We start from the raw sequence: 21723 nt of genomic DNA, 5'->3' as shown, positions 1-21723 counted from the left end.
TATATAGTTTCCCTTTACAAATGTCACAACAGAGAAGAATATGGTGCTAACAGTTCAATTCTGCTTGGTCCCACAGTCTCACAAAGGGAAGACAGCAGTTGAGGGCTGCTTTAAACATTAAACATCACTGGGCCTTGACCTGCAGTGCAATGACTTCACATACATCCTGTAGCACAGTGCTCTTCATCTTTGTGACATCTAATCACTATACGTTTCCACTACTCTCCCTCTCTCTTTCTATTCCCTCTTTTTCTCTTCTCTCTACTCTCTCTTTGTTACTACTCTCTACACGACACACTCTCCTTGTGGGTATTCCCTGTTTCCTCTTCCCCCCTCCTTTCTTACTAATTGGTTACCTCTAAGCCCAAACCTATCTCAGCCTCACTCCACCTTCACACACAAAGACTACAAACCTGTTTGTCTGGCTGCAAACCCGGAAGAACATCAAAGAGAGTGAGTGAGAGAGAGAGAGAGAGCATGAGAAAGTGACACAAAACAAAGAGAGAGAGAGGGGCCAGCCAGAGTCAGACTGAGACATAAAAAAGTTTCCGTTGTGCTGCAAAGAGAACCTGGGGTCTATATCTGAGACACCATTTGTATGTTGTAGGTGAAATCAGAGAGAGTTACGCCACACGGGGGGAGAGATAGTGCCTGGGCACAAGAGCGTAAAATGTTGAGTAAGAAGGGGAGGAGAGAACAGGGGAGGAGAGGGGTTGAGATTGTTTAGGAAGGGTGAGTGGTTATTTGTCTGTCTTGTTCTGCCCTCCCTTGCTCTCTCTCTTTCAGGGTTTTCTCTTTACACTTTCTCTTTACAAACTGAACGGGAAACAGACTGTTTAAAAAATATTGGCTACTTCTGGAGAACTGACCAAAGAAATTGATGATTTATGAATTGAGGACTTTATGAATGCAGGCTTGAAAAACCACAATTTTTTGAAAGATTGTTTGTAAACAGTTTTGAGAGATTATTTGTTTGCACTTTTCTGGACAAGACATTTCACCTCCATTCTTTCTAAACCACAGCAGTTGTCTCCATTCCTGTTGGACTATGGTATATTCTGGCGCTCTGCCCCTATCTGGATAACCTGATTTCATTGGATTATTCTTTGGATACTGAGGAACACTGGTGAAGATATATTGGATAAAGTGTGCTCTTTTCAACTCAAGCTGTCAACCATAAAGATACAATGACAACATTTACTAAGCCGTCCATGCCAGACATGACAGACATCTAGACCACTCCCTCATTCAACTGTCACAGATAGGGCTGCCAGACAGAAACCGTCAGGCTGCACTGAACAGATCCCCCTCGGACTAACACACCACAACCAGGAATCCCTCCTCAGGACAATGGCCACGGGAGGGAACGGGCTAGGATCTGACCGGAGCCTGAAATCCACCTCCCAGCCGCCCAGTGCCTCTGACCGGCGGCAGGTGGACAAGGCCCTGAAGAGGTTGGAGAAGCTGCATCGGCTATGTACCAACCCCAGGCTGGGCCTGAGGAACAGCCCCCCATACCTCCCCGAGGTGGTCTCAGAGACAGCCACGCTGCTCACCCAGGTGTGGGAGCCGTACAGGGGGCCTGCAGCTGGGGTGCAGGCCCCCCGGGGCGATGAGGGGGAGTACCTGAGGATCCATGCAAGACACCTGCTAGATAAGACTAACCGGGCCGTGCTGCTGTTTAAAGAGGGGCGCGATAAGATGTTCGAGGAGATGTCCAGCTACAGGTGAGAGAGAACAACAAGGGCTGGAGCATAACTTGAAATATGGGGTCGTAAACAATATCTTTGTAAAAACTCAAACGGCTCAGAAATTTACCTGCATGTGTCTCCAGTTAGGATTTGGCGCTTAATCCAATTATCATACGCATTGTCAGTGTTGGGGAAGCTACTCTAAAAATATAGTTTACCAAGCTACCAATTACTTTACACTGGAAGAAATTAAGCTACACACACTTAAGCTACCGTTAAGAGAATATAGTTTACTACAGAATGTATAAAACATTAGGAATACCTTCCAAATATTAACTTGCACCGCCTTTTGCCCTCAGAACAGCCTCAATTCGTCGGGTAATGGACTACAAGGGGTTGAAAGCGTTCCACAGGGATGCTGGCCCAAGCTTACAGTGATATCCTGTCTGTAGTGCATAGTCTAGCAGACAGGCTCTATACGTTCGTGCCATGTGAGGAGCCAGGGGGAGATTTCAGTCCAGGCTGAGACAGATGCTCGCCACGATGTGACTACCAGATAGGGTCGTTTGTTATCTAGCACAGACCTCTTGCCAAGCCTGAGAACCCATTTTCTAATTGTTTATTAGATTTGTCAGTGATAATCACAAGTAAATGACTATATAGGATAGTCTGTAACCCCAAATAAAAATATTAAACACACTCCACAATAATTTTACATAAAGCCTGCCAAGCTCTTTTGGCAATGTCAGATGCTCATACTGTGTCAGGACAAAACAGGACTTTTAGTCCATACAGAGAACTTTGTCTAGCAATTCTAAACTATGAAATATTTCCTAATATAGACACAGTGTACAAAACATTAGGAACACCTTCCTAACACTTTCCTAATATTGAATAAAGGTGTTCCTCAGACAGCCTCAATTCTTTGGGACATGGACTCTACAGGGTGTTGAATGCGTTCCACAGGGATGCTGGCGCATATTGACTCCAATGCTTCCCACAGTTGTGACAAGTTGGCTGGGTGTCCTTTGGGTGGTGGACCATTTTTGATACACACGGGAAATTGTTGAGCGTGAAAAACTCAGCAGCGTTGCAGTTCTTGGCACACTCAAACCGGTGCGCCTGACACCTACTACCATACCCCGTTCAAAAGCACTTACATATTTTGTCTTGCCCATTCACCCGCTGAATGGCACACATACACAATCCATGTCTCAATTGTCTCAAGACTTAAAAATCCATCTTTAATCTGTCTCTTCCCCTTCATCTACACTGATTGAAGTGGATTTAACAGGTGACATCAATAAGGGATCATAGCTTTCACCTGGATTCACCTGTTCAGAGCTAAATGTTTTGTACACTCAGTGTAGTTCACTACATCCAAATTCTAATATCTAATTCTTAAATGTCATAGACTACAAATTGCAAGAACAGATCACTTTGGGGTGATATGTTAACAGAATGTGTAATTAAGCCTATTAAACACAAAACTATGTTTCAAGTGAGAACTAGGCAGGTCTGATGCCGAAAAGGAAGGAAATGATTGTCTACTACACCTTTATATCATTTTCCTTTTCCAAATAAAAAGTGTCTAGTCCCAATAGTTAGCTACATCACAACATTACAACAAAGTAATTCACTACTAAAAACACTACCAATATTTGAATTGAGCTCAACTACCACCAAGCTACTGCTAAATGTAGTTGAATTACTAGTTGAGCTACATGGAGTTCACTAGTCCCCAACACTGCACATTGTTGACATGGTTTTTGCTCTCCTCTTTCACTTTTAATCTAGCATGAATAAACATGAATACTTTTTATATCCATGAAAGTGAAACAATTACCACTCAAAAAACATTATGCATCTGTAGGCTACATAAGACTATTATACCATACCAGAAATTGAACCCTGAGGATACCATTGATTTAGAGTACATTTTAATATGTTGACCCTTTCACCCGAAAAAGGTCTGACCTTTACTAAGACAAATAAATCAGCTGTGGGGTCAAGGGCAGTGCACGTGTCCGAGATATCTGACTCCACCAGCACCATGACACAGACTTTCCGCCAATATTCTCAATGGCCAATATTCAAATCAATTCTCAAGTAACTAAAGCCAACTAGGAAAATTAAAATGCATGGTATTAGATTGGCAAATTCATAAAGGCCTTGGTTGGCATTAGACTTGATATGTACAGTAAGTGAATTTTGGAGCACAGCCAGAGACAGAGCAGAACCACAATGACACAAATAGAACTGAGCACCCATTATTATCCAGTTATAGTACCAGCGAGACAAAAATCAACATTCCCAGTTCCCTCAAGTCGGCTGTCTTTAAACATAAACACAGAATCAATATGGCATTTAGGTCCGCGCTACTGCAGCTACATTTAGTTATTTAGTAGTTGTGCAGTAGTTGTGCAGTTTTTAAGGCGGGTGTTTTGGGAAGAAATGTATCTGAGTGACTCAGTGTTTGGAACCAAACCTCTGTTCCGTTGAGACTACTAATGTCTCAGAGAGACAATGGAGTGGACCTGAGGCTTTCTCATGCTAATAGTAACTGGGTGAAACTGGGTGATCGCAACAACTCTCTGGGATATACGGGCCATGGAGAAAGGCAATGTGGTTCACTGAGACGTTTCAGGGTGGTGTTTTAAAGACAATCATGAACAAAATGATGTAAATATTGTATCTTCTTTATAAATTTGTAAATGTTTTAATATTGTTTCTTACATTTGTTAATTACTCAAAGTACAAAATTAAACAAATATTTCTCAATTATACAGTTGAAGTCAGAAGTTTACGTATACCTTAGCCAAATACATTTAAACTCAGTTTTTCACAATTCCTGACATTTAGTCCTAGTAGAAATTCCCTGTTTTAGGTCAGTTAGGATCAGCACTTTAATTTAAGAAGGTGAAATGTCAGAATAATAGTAGAAAGAATGATTTATTTAAGCTTTTTTTCCTTTCATCACATTCCCAGTGGGTCAAAAGTTTACATACACTCAATTAGTATTTGGTAGCATTGCCTTCAAATTGTTTAACTTGGGTCAAATGTTTTGGGTAGCCTTCCACAAGCTTCCCACAATAAGTTGGGTGAATGTTGGCCCATTCCTCCTGACAGAGCTGGTGTAACTGAGTCAGGTTTGTAGGCCTCCTTGCTCGCACACACTTTTTCAGTTCTGCCCACAAATTTTCTGTAGGATTGAGGTCAGGGCTTTGTGATGGCCACTCCAATACCTTGACTTTGTTGTCCTTAAGCCATTTTGCCACAACTTTGGAAGTATGCTTGGGGTCCTTGTCCATTTGGAAGACCCATTTGTGACCAAGTTTTAACTTCCTGACTGATGTCTTGAGATGTTGCTTCAATATATCCACATAATTTTCCATGCTCATGGTGCCATCTATTTTGTGAAGTGCACCAGTCCCTCCTGCAGCAAAGCACCCCCACAACATGATGCTGCCACCCCCGTGCTTCATGGTTGGGATGGTGTTCTTCGGCTTGCAAGCCTCCCCCTTTTTCCTCCAAACATAACGATGGTCATTATGGCCAAACAGTTCTATTTTTGTTTCATCAGACCAGAGGATATTTCTCCAAAAAGTACAATCTTTGTCCCCATGTGCAGTTGCAAACCGTAGTCTGGATTTTTTATGGCGGTTTTGAAGCAGTGCTGAGCGGCCTTTCAGGTTATGTCGATATAGGACTCGTTTTACTGTGGATATAGATACTTTTGTACTTATTTCCTCCAGCATCTTCACAAGGTCCTTTGCTGTTGTTCTGGGATTGATTTGCACTTTTCGCACCAAAGTACGTTCATCTCTAGGAGACAGAATGCGTGTCCTTCCTGAGCGGTATGACGGCTGCGTCGTCCCATGGTGTTTATACTTGCGTACTATTGTTTGTACAGATGAACGTGGTACCTTCAGGCGTTTGGAAATTGCTCCCAAGGATGAACCAGACCTGATTTCTTTTTATTTTCCCATGATGTCAAGCAAAGAGGCACTGAGTTTGAAGGTAGGCCTTGAAATACATCCACAAGTACACCTCCAATTGACTCAAATGATGTCAATAAGCCTATCAGAAGCTTCTAAAGGCATGACATCATTTTCTGGAATTTTCCAAGCTGTTTAAAGACACAGTCAACTTAGTGTATGTAACCTTCTGACCCACTGGAATTGTGATAGTGAATTATAAGTGAAATAATCTGTCTGTAAACAATTGTTGGAAAAATTACTTGTGTCATGCACAAAGTAGATTTTCTAACCGACTTACCAACATTATAGTTTGTTAACAAGAAATTTGTGGAGTGGTTGAAAAACAAGTTTTAATGACTCCAACCTAAGTGTATGTAAACTTCCAGACTAACGCTAAACACATAATATTATTACAATAATACAAAAAAGTCTGTATTATCTGTGAAATCAAGAAAAAGCTATGAATGGTAAGAAGAACAGGGCTTGGCTAAGGATGCATGTTCAGTGCAATGCAGTACAGCAGGACTGGCAAGTCTTAACATAACTGTTATTCCCTTTGCTCCTTGTCGTCCATATTTTGCTCTCTGAATATACAGAATGTGTGTATCATGAAATAACATTAATTTGCATTATGCCATGTCATAACAAAAGTTTATTAAATAAACAACGGAGGCAGATTATTGTTAGTATATATTAATAACACCCACATAGAATGAAATAACCATTCAAACCTCCTACTCGCCCACACTCTCCTTCAAACCCTTCTCTGTTCATGGAAAGCAACACACAAACAAATATAGATGTTTCTCTGTTCTTATACGTTTTTACACACCGCCCACGCCTGGGTAAAATGCCGTAGTTTGCTATAAAGCTAAATTCAATGGCAGGGAAATTGCCATTGAGTCAATGTAGTGTTGCTTTGGCTTTGACAAGCAGTGGCAAGTCCCTGCAGGTGCAATTGCAATTAACCATGGTTGTTGCAACAATAAGTAACAGCTACCAGGTAGATATTGTATATTACATTAGTGATAACAGTCTATTGCAAAAACCGGTAACTGTGCCACATGCACTGTCGCCTTGTTGGTCTGCAGATAGAGGCAGGCATATAGTACTGTCACACGTACTGTAGGTACAGTATCAATGCCATGTGAGCTCTTTCTTTCCAATAAGAAGTTGCTATGCTTTACACACACCATTGAGCTCAACTGTAGACAGGATGCAGTGAATGAGTGTGGTGGAAAGTAAGAAATGAACATGGTCAACCAGGTTAGTTTAGGATGGAAACTTCAGTCCTGCTCTCAACTGCCCGTACAGCCAGAGAGATAAGAGAATGGTTGATACAGTGATTGGAACACACAGTAAGAGGTTTATGGCCGGATCGTTACTGTCCCTGGCAGGCTGATAATAGACACACACTCAAGGGAAGAACCACTCAGTAACTTTTGAGTGTCTTGTTGGTTGGTCAAGTTGCTAACGGAAAATTCTGTTTCTGCGGCACAACAAGAACAGGAAGAGCAAGACTGTGACATCCTGTTTGTGTGTGAGAGTGAGTGAGTGAGTGAGTGAGTGAGTGAGTGAGTGAGTGAGTGAGAGAGAGAGAGAGAGAGAGAGAGAGAGAGAGAGAGAGAGAGAGAGAGAGAGAGAGAGAGAGAGAGAGAGAGAGAGAGAGAGAGAGAGAGAGAGAGAGAGAGAGAGAGAGAGAGAGAGAGAGAGAGAGAGAGAGAGAGAGAGAGAGAGAGAGAGAGAGAAATCAGCTCAATGTAATTGAAGAATCCATAGAATCTAAACACTTCTGGGAAAATTGAAAAACTAAACAAACAACAATACGACTAGTTATCTATCCAAAATGGAGATGTATGGATAAACCACTTCTCCAATCTTTTTGGCTCTATAACAAAGAACAAACTGCAAAAATATATACATGATCAAATACAAATCTTAGAATCAACTATTAAAGACTACATGAACCCACTGGAGGCTCCAATTACATTGAATGAACTGCAGGACAAAATACAAACCCTCCAATCCGAAAAGGCCTGTGGGGTTTATGGTATCCTAAATGATAACATATACAGACCACAAATTCCAATTGGCTATACTTAAACTTTAATCTTTAACATCATCCTCAGCTCTGGCATCTTCCTCAATATTTGGAACCAAGGACTGATCACCCCAATCCACAAAAATGGAGACAAATTTGACCCCAATAACTACCGTGGGATATGCGTCAACAGCAACCTTGGGAAAATCCCCTGCATTATCATTAACAGCAGACTCGTATATTTCCCCAGCAAAAACAATATACTGAGCAAATGTCAAATTGGCTATTTACCAAATTACCGTACGACAGACCACGTATTCACCCTGCACACCCTAACTGACAAACAAACAAACAAACCAAAACAATGGCGAAGTCTTCTCATGTTTTGTTAATTTCAAAAAAGATTTAAACTCAATTTGGCATGAGGGTCTGCTATACAAATTGATGGAAAGTGGTGTTGGGGGAAAATATACAACATTATAAAATCCATATCCACAAACAACAAGTGTGCAGTTAAAATTGGCAAAAAAACACAAATTTCTTTCCACAGGGTCGGGGGGTGAGACAGGGTTACATCTTAAGTCCCACCCTCTTCAATATATATATCAACGAATTGGCGAGGGCACAAGAACAGTCTGCAGCCACCGGCCTCACCCTACTAGAATCTGAAGTCAAATGTCTACTGTTTGCTGATGATCTGGTGCTTCTGTCCCCAACCAAGGAGGGCCTACAGCAGCATCTAGATCTTCTGCACAGATTCTGTCAGACCTGGGCCCTGACAGTAAATCTCAGTAAGACAAAAGTAATGGTGTTCTAAAAAAGATCCAGTTGTCAGGACCACAAATACAAATTCCATCTGGACACCGTTGCCCTACAGCACACAAAAAATCAGCGCCACAGGTAACTTCCACAAAGCTGTGAACGATCTGAGAGATGAGTCAAGAAGGGCATTCTATGCCATCAAAGGGAACATAAAATTTGACATACCAATTAGGATCTGGCTAAAAATATTTGAATCGGTTATAGAACCCATTGCCCTTTATGTTTGTGAGGTCTGGGGTCCGCTCACCCTCCAAGAATTCACAAAATGGTACAAACACCAAACTGCATGCGGAGTTCAGCAAAAATATCCTCAGTGTACAACGTAAAACACCAAATAATTCATGCAGAGCAGAATTAGGCCGATACCCGCTAATGATCAAAATCCAGAAAAGAGACGTTCAATTCTACAACCACCTAAAGGAAGTGATTCCCAAACCTTCCATAACAAAGCCATCACATACAGAGAAATGAACCTGGAGAAGAGCCCCCTAAGCAGGCTCTGTTCACAAACACAAACAGATGCCACAGAGCCCAAGGACAGCAACACAATTAGACGCAACCAAATCATGAGAAAACAAAAAGAGAATTACTTGACACATTGGAAAGAATTTACAAAAAAACTAAGTGAACTATATTGCTTTTTGGCCCTAAACAGAGAGTACACCGTGGCAGAATATCTGACCACTGTGACTGACCCAGAATTAAGGAAATCTTTGACAATGTAGACTCAGTGAGCATAACCTTGCTATTGAGAAAGGCCACCGACGGCAGACATGGCTCTCAAGAGAAGACAGTCTATGTGCACACTGCCCACAAAAGGAGGTGGAAACTGAGCTGCACTTCCTAACCTCCTGCCCAATGTATGACATATTAGAGAAACATATTCCCCTAAAATTACACAGACCCACGAAGAAATCGAAAGCAAATCCAATTTTGATAAAAACTCCCATATCTATTGGGTGAAATACCACAGTGTGCAATCACAGCGGCAAGATATGTGACCTGTTGCTACAAGAAAAGGGCAACCAGTGAAGAACAAACACCATTGTAAATAAAACCTGCATTTATGTATATTTATTTTCCCTTTTGTACTTTAACTATTTGCACATCATTACAATACTGTATATAGACATAATATAACATTTTAAATGTCTTTATCCTTTTGGAACTTTTGTGAATGATGTTTACTGTTCATTTTTATTATCTGTTTATGATCTATTTCACTTGCTTTGGCAATGTAAACATATGTTTCCTATGCCAATAAAGCCCCATAAATTGAATTGAATTGAGAGAGAGAGAAAGAGAAAGAGAGGGATATATTATTGCTTGTTAGAGGGTACAATACCCATTATATCTTTGAGATCTAAAGTTTACTTTCATTCTAGCTGCCACTGTTGCGTTTGAAGCTATGGACCAGAATGCCTACCCTTATCACCCTAGTTGATACATTGTAAAAAGCTCAGAATAGCTTCATGTTATTTTCTGTTATTCACAGGAGAAACTTGACCAAGCTGTCCCTGCTCTTCAGTCACATGCTCTGGGAGCTGAGGGCCATGTTTCCCGAGGGGCGCTTTCAAGGCCACACCTACAGGCTGACTAAGACAGAGGCCGGAGAGTTCTGGAGGCGAGCATTTGGAAACAAGTGAGTGTTGGGTGGGGTAACAGTGGAACTAGAATTGAATAAGGGACGTGGACTTGACAGAACATTCCACAAATAGGAACAGTCTATTTGTATTTACACTACCGGTATAAAGTTTTAGAACACTTACTCATTCAAGGGTTTTTCTTTATTTTTTCTATTTTCTACATTGTAGAATAATAGTGAAGAAATCAAAACTATGAAATCACACATGGAATCATGTAGGAACCCCCAAAAAATCGAAATATATTTTATATTTGAGATTCTTCAAATGACAACCTTTGGGTTGATGACAGCTTTGACATTCTCTCAACCAGCTTCACCTGGAATGCTTTCCAACAGTCTTGAAGGAGTTCCCACATATGCGGAGCACTTGTTGGCTGCTTTTCCTTCACTCTGCAGTCCGACTCATTCCAAACCATCTCAATTTGGTTGAGGATTGTGGAGGTCAGGTCATCTGATGCAGCACTCCATCACTCTCCTTCTTGGTCAAATAGCCCTTACACAGCCTGGAGGTGTGTTGGGTCATTGTCCTGTTGAAAAACAAATGATAGTCCCACTAAGCCAAAACCAGATGGGATGGCAATCGCTGCAGAATGCTGTGGTAGCCATGCTGGTTAAGTGTGCCTTGAGTTCTAAATAAATCACAGACAGTGTCACCAGCAAAGCACCCCCACACCATCACATCTCCTGCTCCATGCTTTACAGTGGGAAATGCACATGTGAAGATCATCCGTTCACCCCACCGCGTCTCACAAAGACACGGCAGGTTGGAACCAAAAATCTCCAAGCAAGTCTCTTCTTCCTTTAGTAATGGTTTCTTTGCAGCAATTTGACCATGAAGACCTGATTCACACAGTCTCCACTGAACAGTTGATGTTGAGATGTGTCTGTTACTTGTCGTGGTAATTTCCTGTATTACTAAATGAGGAGAGTTTACAAACCACACACAAGTCAGAGTTATATTTTGAAGGCCGTCTTTAATTATATGAGCTTCACCATAGCCCTTTGACTCTCAGATCAATTCAGTGTCTATAAATTAATTCTCTGAGAGTGCTTACAAAAGAATACTTAGTATCTTTTATAGCCAAGATACACCCCTCTCAACTCACATGACGAACCACAGATCTTAGAAACTTCACAAATGGCCTTTTACTTGAAAGAGGAGTATCCCATAGCCAGATAGCATTAGCTATAAATTATAATTCAGTTTGGTCTCTTAGACGAGGTTCTACTTCTCATTCTTGGTACTTCCTAGTACCAAAACATTACCTCATCCAATGGCATATATCAATTGTCAAGATACTCCCATCTCAAATACCTTCCCTCCTGGACAAGCTCACGGAGGGGAGTGAGCCTCTAGGTCATATACTAGGTCAAGATTCATGCAACATCAGAGGGGTAATATAATGGTTCCAGACACTGCCATACTCCTCCCCCCAATGGGAAAAGGAGGGAGTGACTGGAGTACAGACATAGTGGAGCCCTTCACATAGTTTCACAGATATATTCATTATGAAGACAATGTTCAAACCTCACTTCTCCCTTTCTGATATTCTGCCTATTACCAGACATGTAAAAGACAAGCCTGACCTCTCCCCTCTCTGGGCCCCAGGTGACTTTTACCTAGAGAAGAAAGGAAAATGCAACTGCCAACAGTATAGTCCAAAAGAAGACATTCTAATGACAAGTATAAAGTAAATAAAACATCTTATTTATCTATGTTACCTAACGAATTCTGATTCAGCTACGACATACTTGAACTCAGTGAAGCATTTATTTGGGCTGCAATTTCTGAGGCTGGTAACTCGAATGAACTTATCCTCTGCAGCAGAGGTAACTCTGGGTCATCCATTCCTATGACTGACCTTCATGTCTTGAAGTAATGATGGACTGTCATTTCTCTTTGCTTATTTGAGCTGTTCTTGCCATAATATGGACTTGGTCTTTTACCAAATATGGCTATCTTATATATGCCACCCCTACCTTGTCACAACACAAATTATTGGTTGAAATGCATTAAGAAGGAAAGAAATTCCTCTAATTAACTTTTAAGAAGGCTCTCCTGTTAATTGAAATGCATTCCAGGTGACTACCTCATGAAGCCGGTAGAGAGAATGCCAAGTGTGTGCATAGCTGTCATCAAGGCAAATTGTGGATATTTGAAGAATCTCAAATATAAAATATATTTTGATTTGTTTAACACTTTTTTGGTTACTACATGATTCCAATGTAGAAAATAGTAAAAAATAAAGGAAAACCCTTGAATGAGTAGGTGTTCTAAAACTTTTAACCGGTAGTGCAGGCGCAGTCTTTTTCTAGTCTTGTGAAAAGTATTCTGTTCCTCCACTTGTGATTTTTGATCTTCTTTTGGCACGTTTTTATTCCTCTCACTTTCACTCTCTTTCTCTCTCTCACTTTCCTTTTTCCTTTATCTCCCACCCCTCTCTCCCTCTCCTCCCCTCCTCTTGTTCGCTCTCCTAGGTGTATTGTGCAGTGGAGCAGTTTTAAGCAGCATCTCCGTAGGGTCCATGGCTTTGAAGAGGGGATGGAGTCCATGGCTCTAAAGTCAACTGTAGATCTCACCTGTAACGACCACATCTCAGTGTTTGAGTTTGACATCTTCACCAGGCTATTCCAGGTACATGTGATCCATATATCTTAGCCCTGTTCTATGTAGCCATACATCCTGGTTAATTAGACACCTCACATAATGTTCAGTGAATATGCCTTCTGCCACTTTCCAAGATGTCTATCTAATTCTTTCTCTCCCACTGTCTAAAGATAGCCAAAACATTCCAAAGTGGAAAGAAATAACACATACTGTATTTCAACTGATAGTAAATATGTCCTCCCCTCTCCTGTCAGCCATGGAGGTCTCTTCTGAGGAACTGGAACCAGTTGGCAGTGACCCATCCCGGCTACATGGCCTTCCTCACCTACGACCAGGTCAAAGCCCGCCTCCAAAACTACCTGCACCGGCCCGGGAGGTGAGGACAGGAGAGATTGTTTGGGGGTGGATGGGTTGGGGTGTGGCGAGAGAGACTAGATGAAGGGAAGGAACAGGGGAACAGGAGGGGCTCAGGAGAAAAGAGAGGAGGTGTACCTTTACCACAACCTACAACAATATCTGCAATAATTACTTTTAATGCTGACATAATAATTATAGTGATAGTAAAGAATAATACCTAGATACATAGAGGTAACTGCCCAAATAATGGAAAAACTTGAGGAAATGAGGGGTACAAAGTATAGTGAAAGAAGGTGCTTCCACACAGGTGTGGTTCCTGAGTTAATTAAGAAATTAACATCCCATTATGCTTAGGATCATGTACAAAAATGCTGGGCAGGCCATTATTTTGCCCATTATTTTGGCTACTATGGCTATGCCCCTATAAGATGACACCCACAAGGCATGAGAGGTCACTGAATGGTTTGATGAGCATGGAAACAATGTAAACCATATGCTATGGCCATCTCAGTCACCAGATCTCAACCTAATTGAACGCTTATGGGAGATTCTGGAGCTGCGCCTGAGGCACCGTTTTCAACCACCATCAACAAAACACCAAATTATTGAATATCTCGTGGAAGAATGGTGTCGCATCCTTCCAATAGATTACCAGACACTTGTAAAATCTATTCCAAGGATGCGTTGAAGCTGTTCTGGCTCGTGGTGGCCCAACGCCCTATTAAGACACTTTATGTTGGTGTTTCCTTTATTTTGGCAGTTACCTGTATTTCATGGTCAAATCTGTATGAACTCCAGTAAAGACGTTTCCATGTGAACTCTGTATCTCTGTCCAGCTATATCTTCCGTCTGAGCTGCACTCAGATGGGCCAGTGGGCCATTGGTCATGTGACAGGTGATGGCGGCATCGTACAGACGATCCCCCAGAATACACCTCTCTACCAGGCCCTCATCCAGGGCTTCAGGGAGGGCTGGTAAGTAAACACGCTCATGGACACACCGCAGGAGGTTGGTGGAACCTTAATTGAGGAGGACAGGCTCGTGGTAATGACTGGAGTGGAATCAGTGGAATGGTATCATATTCATCAAAGACATGGTTTCCATGTGTTTGATGCCATTCCATTTGCGCCATTCTGGTCATTATTATGAGCCGTTCTCCCCTCAGCAGCCTCCACTGACACACACACTAGTGATGCGTGGGTTGACACATAAAAAAAGGTACCCGCGGTTATATCCGTGAGGTGGGTTTAGGGTCATTAAATATTGTGTGGATGAAGGGTGGCTGGGTGGCGGGCGGGTTGAATACAGAGAAAACAATACCTTAAAAAATCGACAAACACTGAGGTTTCAATTGAATTATATTAGGCCTTCCGGCAATGGCTTTAGAGCATAAGCCTAAGCTTCTGGACCTAACTGTACGAGCGCTAAATAGTCTACACGCCAATTGCCAAATGCTTTTGGGATTGGCAGAAAAAGTGAACTTCGATACAAGGAGGTAAAAAGGACAATGTCAGAGTTTAATTCAATAAGAGAAAAGCAGGGAAATGGAGAGTTGAAAATAAAGAGAAGGGAGTAATGTTTGGGAAAGATTTGGTGAAGTGGTAAAAGAGGATGAAAGCAGTATCGGTTATGTGATTTATGTGTGATGACTGTGAGGTGCTATATTAGTCCGACAGTCACAAGACGGGAACTCCAAATAGCCCCATGTCAAGTCAAAGGAACTGTAGCCTACAGTTCAGATGGGTTAAATGGAAACCAAAATCTGGACACTAACAGTAGGTATATGGCCTCTCACATAGCCTTAATATTGACTCCTGCAGAACTAAGCATTTCTTGCAGTAAAATGATACACCAAATGTAAGCTACATTTTGACTTGGGAATAGGAGTGCTGATGGGTTATTAAAAATTGTGGGCGGGTGCAGGTGAACAAACAGCTGACCAACACTAACACACAACATTAGCATAAGCCTGTAATCGTTTTACATAATGTGTGTGTAGATCTGTGTTGTGTTTGTCTGCAGCTATCTTTACCCTGACGGACGTGATGTGAACCCAGACCTCACCAGTCTGTGTGAACCAGCACAGAGAAGCAGGGTCAAAGTCACAGAGGACGAGTATGAGATGTACTGTGAGATGGGTAGTACCTTTCAGCTGTGTAAGATCTGTACAGAGAGAGACAAGGACACACGCATCCAGCCCTGCGGACACCTGCTGTGCCAACCCTGCCTCACAGGATGGCAGGTATGCCTACTCTGGGATTGACCACGTCACCAACAAAATCCTCAAAGCCAAACCACACATCGTTCGCTCACACAATGTCTCTGACATCACCCAGCCACATCCTCTTTTATTAATATACAGTGGGGCAAAAAAGTATTTAGTCAGCCACCATTGTGCAAGTTCTCCCACATAAAAATATGAGAGAGGCCTGTAATTTTCATCATAGGTACACTTCAACTATGACAGACAAAATGAGAAGAAAAAAATCCAGAAAATCACATTGTAGGATTTTTAATGAATTTATTTCCAATTATGGTGGAAAATAAGTATTTGGTCAATAACAAAAGTTTATCTCAATATTTTGTTATATACCCTTTGTTGGCAATGACAGAGGTCAAACGTTTTCTGTAAGTCTTCACAAGGTTTTCACACACTGTTGCTGGTATTTTGGCCCATTCCTCCATGCAGATCTCCTCTAGAGCAGTGATGTTTTGGGGCTGTTGCTGGGCAACACGGACTTTCAACTCCCTCCAAAGATTTTCTATGGGGTTGAGATCTGGAGACTGGCTAGGCCACTCCAGGACCTTGAAATGCTTCTTACGAAGCCACTCCTTCGTTGCCCGGGCAGTGTGTTTGGCATCATTGTCATGCTGAAAGACCCAGCCACGTTTCATCTTCAATGCCCTTGCTGATGGAAGGAGGTTTTCACTCAAATCTCACGATACATGGCCCCATTCGTTCTGTCCTTTACACGGATCAGTCGTCCTGGTCCCTTTGCAGAAAAACAGCCCCAAAGCTTGATGTTTCCACCCCCATGCTTCACAGTAGGTATGGTGTTCTTTGGATGCAACTCAGCATTCTTTGTCCTCCAAACACGACGAGTTGAGTTTTTACCAAAAAGTTCTATTTTGGTTTCATCTGACCATATGACATTCTCCCAATCTTCTTCTGGATCATCCAAATGCTCTCTAGCAAACTTCAGACGGGCCTGGACATGTACTGGCTTAAGCAGGGGGACACGTCTGGCACTGCAGGATTTGAGTCCCTGGCGGCGTAGTGTGTTACTGATGGTAGGCTTTGTTACTTTGGTCCCAGCTCTCTGCAGGTCATTCACTAGGTCCCCCCGTGTGGTTCTGGGATTTTTGCTCACCGTTCTTGTGATCATTTTGACCCCACGGGGTGAGATCTTGCGTGGAGCCCCAGATCGAGGGAGATTATCAGTGGTCTTGTATGTCTTCCATTTCCTAATAATTGCTCCCACAGTTGGTTTCTTCAAACCAAGCTGCTTACCTATTGCAGATTCAGTCTTCCCAGCCTGGTGCAGGTCTACAATTTTGTTTCTGGTGTCCTTTGACAGCTCTTTGGTCTTGGCCATAGTGGAGTTTGGAGTGTGACTGTTTGAGGTTGTGGACAAGTGTCTTTTATACTGATAACAAGTTCAAACAGGTGCCATCAATACAGGTAACGAGTGGAGGACAGAGGAGCCTCTTAAAGAAGAAGTTACAGGTCTGTGAGAGCCAGAAATCCTGCTTGTTTGTAGGTGACCAAATACTTATTTTCCACCATAATTTGCAAATAAATTCATAAAAAATCCTACAATGTGATTTTCTGGATTTTTTTTAGTTGAAGTGTACCTATGATGAAAATTACAGGCCTCTCTCATCTTTTTAAGTGGGAGAACTTGCACAATTGGTGGCTGACTAAATACTTTTTTGCCCCACTGTATATCATCAACATACCAATTTGGGTTAACTGTATGGAATTGGTTTTTGGTCAGACAGTTAATGTCTGCAGTGAGCCAGCCCACTACACATCAGTAGGTGAACCGGCGTAGCAGCACGCAGAGCAGTATTGTGGGCCATCGTGTCCTAACATGTGGGTTAGGACTTCCTGTGTGAGCCGAAGCGTACATCCTCCTCATGCTACACTCACACTGAGGAGACTCGCCCTTAGAGTTTCCACTCCTCGCCTGGTCACACATTCTCACACACTGACACACACTGACACACACTGTCACAGTCACAATTCAGGGGCCAAGACGACACAATAGAATAGATTTGAACAGAATACTCCAGTTTTTACCAAAGTGAACTATGGTAGAATGCTCAATCTTAATTGGATATGCTAAACCAGTTGCTTTACTGTAAGTGTAGCTTCATGCAAATAACACACAGAAAGGACATTATTATGGCTATTACACTTTCAGCATGGGAAATGCATTTGCTCAGGAATGCTCTTGACGGAACCAAATTACTGCATCATCCCAGGGATCTTTTTGACATACAGCAATCATTTTCTCTCTGCATTGTTGGGAAGGGCCCGTAACTATTTCACTGTTAGTCTATACCTGTTGTTACGAAGTATGTGACAAATAAAATATGAATTAATTTGATACAACAATACACAAACGTACACCGACACGTGAGTTTCTACACATTAACATACAGTACAGATGTGTAGATAATGTTTATTCTGCTTAACCAAGTGTGATCATTCCATGTGTTGCAGAAGTCGGATGGACACACCTGCCCATACTGTCGCTGTGACATCAGAGGAACAGAGTCAATCCTGGTGGAGCCTTACCTGTCTGTCAGCGAGGAAGAGGAAGATGAAGATGACCTGGAGGATGTACAGCTAGTCATGAAAAAACTGGCCTATATGAAGAGGGTGTGTGTGGTTGTGAGCGGGACTGGTGTGGGGTTCTCTTTCACCTTCTCTTAGTGTTTTTTTCTCTCTCTCTCTTTCTCTCTCTCTCTCTCTCTCTCTCTCTCTCTCTCTCTCTCTCTCTCTCTCTCTCTCTCTCTGATGCAGATGTCGTCTGAAGAGTACCAGTTCCCCAGCTCTCGCCTGGCTCCACCCCTCCCTCCCAAACACAGCACCTTCTCCCACTGCCCTTCCCCACAAGCCCCCTTACGGCCCTCCGATATACTGGCCAAATACTCCCACTCTAACTCGCGTTCTGTAAGTTCCCCCAAACGCACACTCTACAGAATTGATAGTAACAGTACCACAATGGAAAGAAGAAGTCTAATCCATATTCACTGATAACTGGGGCTTCGGTAGACAGGTAAAGGTGTGTCCTTATTCCACCACAGGCTCACAGTGACACCCCCTCAGATAGAGCGCTCACACACCACACTGCCAGCACTAACAGGTGAGCTCTAAATGCCTACTGCAGTGGATGGATAACTGCATTTTAGGCTATTAAGACTTATTTCAAATGAATCAACAATATGGAAGATGTTTGTCGGAAAGAGAAGAATTGTGTACTGTAGCCTACATCCTAAAGAAGCTCAGGAGATAAAACAGGGCAATGTAAACAATGTTAGCTCACTGTTTGTTCCTCCCTTGGTCTGATGTTTACTGGCCGTAGCCATACAGTTTACTGAATCACCACTTTGTGTGTGACTTCCTCATTGAACTTGATTGAGAGCTCTTGTGTTCAGTCTCCTCCCCTTAAGATGCCAGTGGGAGGAGCTAGCTAGTAGTGAGGAGGAGAATTCTGGGGGGTTCAGACAACCGCCCACACTCCCAATCTCTCACAGGCCATCCATGCCTGTCCCCAATGGGACTTTCTTCAAAAAGTGTGTGTTTATTTTTAGTGTAACACAACAATATGCTTGCTATACATAAAAAAGTAAATGCGGCCACAAGTACCATGTTTTAATTGTAAACATTATTTGTATAGCACCTTGAATACAGTATTAGCTTTCCAAAGTGTTAAAACATGACGATGGTGAATGCTGTTGTTGTGTTCTCTGTGTAACAGTGAGGATTCTGTCTCAGAGCCAAACCTCCCCTCCTGTTCCGTCTCCTCCCAGTCCCGTGGAGAGGGTGAGTATCAGAGAGGAGGGGGAGGGAGGGAATGGAGGGCAGTTCTTTACCAAAATAAACTATTTTACAGGGGCTTCTCCACTTACTGTAACACACAAAAGGTTGACCCCTCACTAATTTCTCTCTTTCTCCCTCTCCCCCCCCCCACCTCTCTCTCATACAGTTGAAGTCGGAAGTTTACATACACCTTAGCCAAATACAAATACGTTTTTCACAATTCCTGACATTTCATCCTAGTAAAATTTCCCTGTCTTAGGTCAGTTAGGATCACCACTTTATTTTAAGAAGGTGAAATGTCAGAATAATAGTAGAGAGAATGATTTATTTCAGCTTTTTTTTCTTTCATCACATTCCCATTGGGTCAGAAGTTTACATACACTCAATTAGTATTTGGTAGCATTGCCTTTAAATTGTTTAACTTGGGTCAAATGTTTTGGGTAGCCTTCCACAAGCTCCCCACAATAAGTTGGTTGAATTTTGGCCCATTCCTCCTGACAGAGCTGGTGTAACTGAGTCAGGTTTGTAGGCCTACTTGCTCACCCATGCTTTTTCAGTTCTGGCCACACATTTTCTATGGGATTGAGGTCAGAGTTTTGTGATGGCACTACAATACCTTGACTTTGTTGTCCTTAAGCCATTTTGCCACAACTTTGGAAGTATGCATTGTCCATTTGGAAGACCCATTTGCGACCAAGATTTAACTTCCTGACTGATGTCTTGAGATGTCGCTTCAATATATCCACATAATTTTCCATCCTCATGATGCCATCTATTTTGTGAAGTGCACCAGTCCCTCCTGCAGCAAAACACCTCCACATGATGATGCTGCCACCCCCGTGCTTCACGTTTGGGATGGTGTTCTTCGGCTTGCAAGCCTCCCCTTTTTTCCTCCGAACATAATGATTGTGATTATGGTCAAACAGTTCTATTTTTTGTTTCATCAGACCAGAGGACATTTCTCCAAAAGTATAAACTTTGTCCCCATGTGCAGTTGCAAACCGTAGGCTGGCTTTTTTTATTGCTGTTTTGGAGCAGTGGCTTCTTCCTTGCTTAGCGGCGTTTCAGGTTATGTTGATATTGGACTCGTTTTACTGTGGATATCGATACTTTTGTACCTATTTCCACCAGCATCTTCACAAGGTCCTTTGCTGTTGTTCTGGGATTGATTTGCACTTTTCACACCAAAGTACGTTCATCTCTAGGAGACAGAACACGTCTCCTTCCTGAGCGGTATGACGGCTGCGTGGTCCCATGGTGTTTATACTTGCATACTATTGTTTGTACAGATGAACGTGGTACCTTCAGGCGTTTGGAAATTGCTCCCAAGGATGAACCAGACTTGTGGAGGTCAACAATTATTTTTCTGAGGTCTTGGCTGATTTCTTTTGATTTTCTAATGATGACAAGCAAAGAGGCTCTGAGTTTGAAGGTAGGCCTTGAAATACATCCACAGGTACACCTCCTATTGACTCAAATGATGTCAATTAGCCTATCAGAAGCTTCTAAAGCCATGACATAGTTTTCTGGAATTTTCCAAGCTGTTTAAATGCACAGTCAACTTAGTGTATGTAAACTTCTGACCCACTGGAATTTAGATACCATGAATTATAAGTTAAATAATCTGTATGTAAACAATTGTTGGAAAAATTACTTGTGTCATGCACAAAGTAGATGTCCTAACTGACTTGCCAAAACAATAGTTTGTTAACAAGAAATTTGTGGAGTGGTTGAAAAACGAGTTTTAATAACTCCAACTCCAAGTGTATGTTAACTTCCGACTTCAACTGTACATATTCCTATCTAACATTTATCTCGAAGGTGGAGCAGCCTGGTTAGGGGCCTCAGATTCAGTGAAACAGAAGAAGAGACATAAAGAAAGGAGTGAAAGGACGTCAGAGTTCGGGTACAGCCAGAGAGAGCGGGAGAGAACCATGTCCTCCTGACTCTGGGAGAAAAGATAAGCACAACATCTCTGACTGACTCAAGAATGGATGGATAATAGGAATAAGAAAGGTCCATTTCCACTGTTCCTGAAAAACAGCCATTGTTAATCTCATGTACCTTATGTATATGTATCTTATGTATGCCTTAATATGGAGGGAGAATGCCCTGTTGATCTACTAATAATGACATCAAAGTGAATGGAGAAGGACAGACTGATGGAACAACTCACTGATGCCCTCTGCTGCACAGCAAACAGAGTTAGCTGCTGCACAGTTCCAATAACAGGTCAAATTCTTTCATTGCTTGATGTGTGTATGTAAGGCATTGAAAATATGCTACCTCATAATTTACCCCATACTTAAAACATATTGCAAACCTCGGCTTTAATTCATGACTGCAAATTACAGCGTGGGGCAGAGTCCCTCAGAACTTTGTCCAGGATGTATGACTAGTACGGTATATAGCCTACATACTATAGTTGTATGTTAATATGATCAAACATGAAACCCAAATAAATATTTTGCACCTCCCTCAAGTTGTTAAAATGTACTCAGAAGTTTGCCCACTGATCATATCAATA

At 42.1% G+C, this 21723-nt stretch overlaps 1 protein-coding gene across 4 annotated transcripts; it reads left to right on the top strand.

The window, feature by feature from the left end:
- The first annotated feature begins 479 nt into the window (after positions 1-479).
- cblc (Cbl proto-oncogene C, E3 ubiquitin protein ligase) lies at positions 480-21673 on the top strand. Of its 4 annotated transcripts, XR_011672704.1 has the most exons (12): positions 505-1727; positions 10030-10176; positions 12658-12814; positions 13042-13163; positions 13981-14118; positions 15167-15386; positions 17874-18032; positions 18177-18326; positions 18461-18519; positions 19135-19199; positions 19363-19455; positions 21018-21673. XR_011672704.1 is itself a non-coding variant. In XM_071383401.1 (11 exons), the coding sequence occupies exons 1-11, from the start codon at positions 1351-1353 to the stop codon at positions 21140-21142; spliced, it is 1719 nt and encodes a 572-aa protein (XP_071239502.1). In that variant the 5' UTR covers positions 480-1350; the 3' UTR covers positions 21143-21673. The 4 variants fall into 4 exon arrangements, 3 of the variants coding, with proteins under 3 accessions (XP_071239502.1, XP_071239503.1, XP_071239504.1); XM_071383401.1 differs by lacking the exon at positions 19363-19455 and having other exon boundaries at positions 480-1727; XM_071383402.1 differs by lacking the exon at positions 21018-21673 and having other exon boundaries at positions 19363-19535.
- Positions 21674-21723: the final 50 nt, after the last annotated feature.

The sequence above is a fragment of the Salvelinus alpinus genome, chromosome 35 (genome assembly GCF_045679555.1).
Source record: "Salvelinus alpinus chromosome 35, SLU_Salpinus.1, whole genome shotgun sequence".
Taxonomy (NCBI): domain Eukaryota; kingdom Metazoa; phylum Chordata; class Actinopteri; order Salmoniformes; family Salmonidae; genus Salvelinus; species Salvelinus alpinus.
Note: the sequence above shows the minus strand (reverse complement) of the source record. Positions and strands in the feature narration are given on the sequence as shown.

What these genes read in the sequence shown, in the direction of transcription:
- cblc (XM_071383401.1), top strand. Translation starts at nt 1,351, where the DNA reads ATGGCCACGGGAGGGAACGGGCTAGGATCTGACCGGAGCCTGAAATCC. An exon ending in AGGCGAGCATTTGGAAACAA is followed by an intron (nt 10,177 to 12,657) that starts GTGAGTGTTGGG and finishes TCGCTCTCCTAG; the next exon opens with GTGTATTGTGCAGTGGAGCA. An exon ending in CCTGCCTCACAGGATGGCAG is followed by an intron (nt 15,387 to 17,873) that starts GTATGCCTACTC and finishes CATGTGTTGCAG; the next exon opens with AAGTCGGATGGACACACCTG.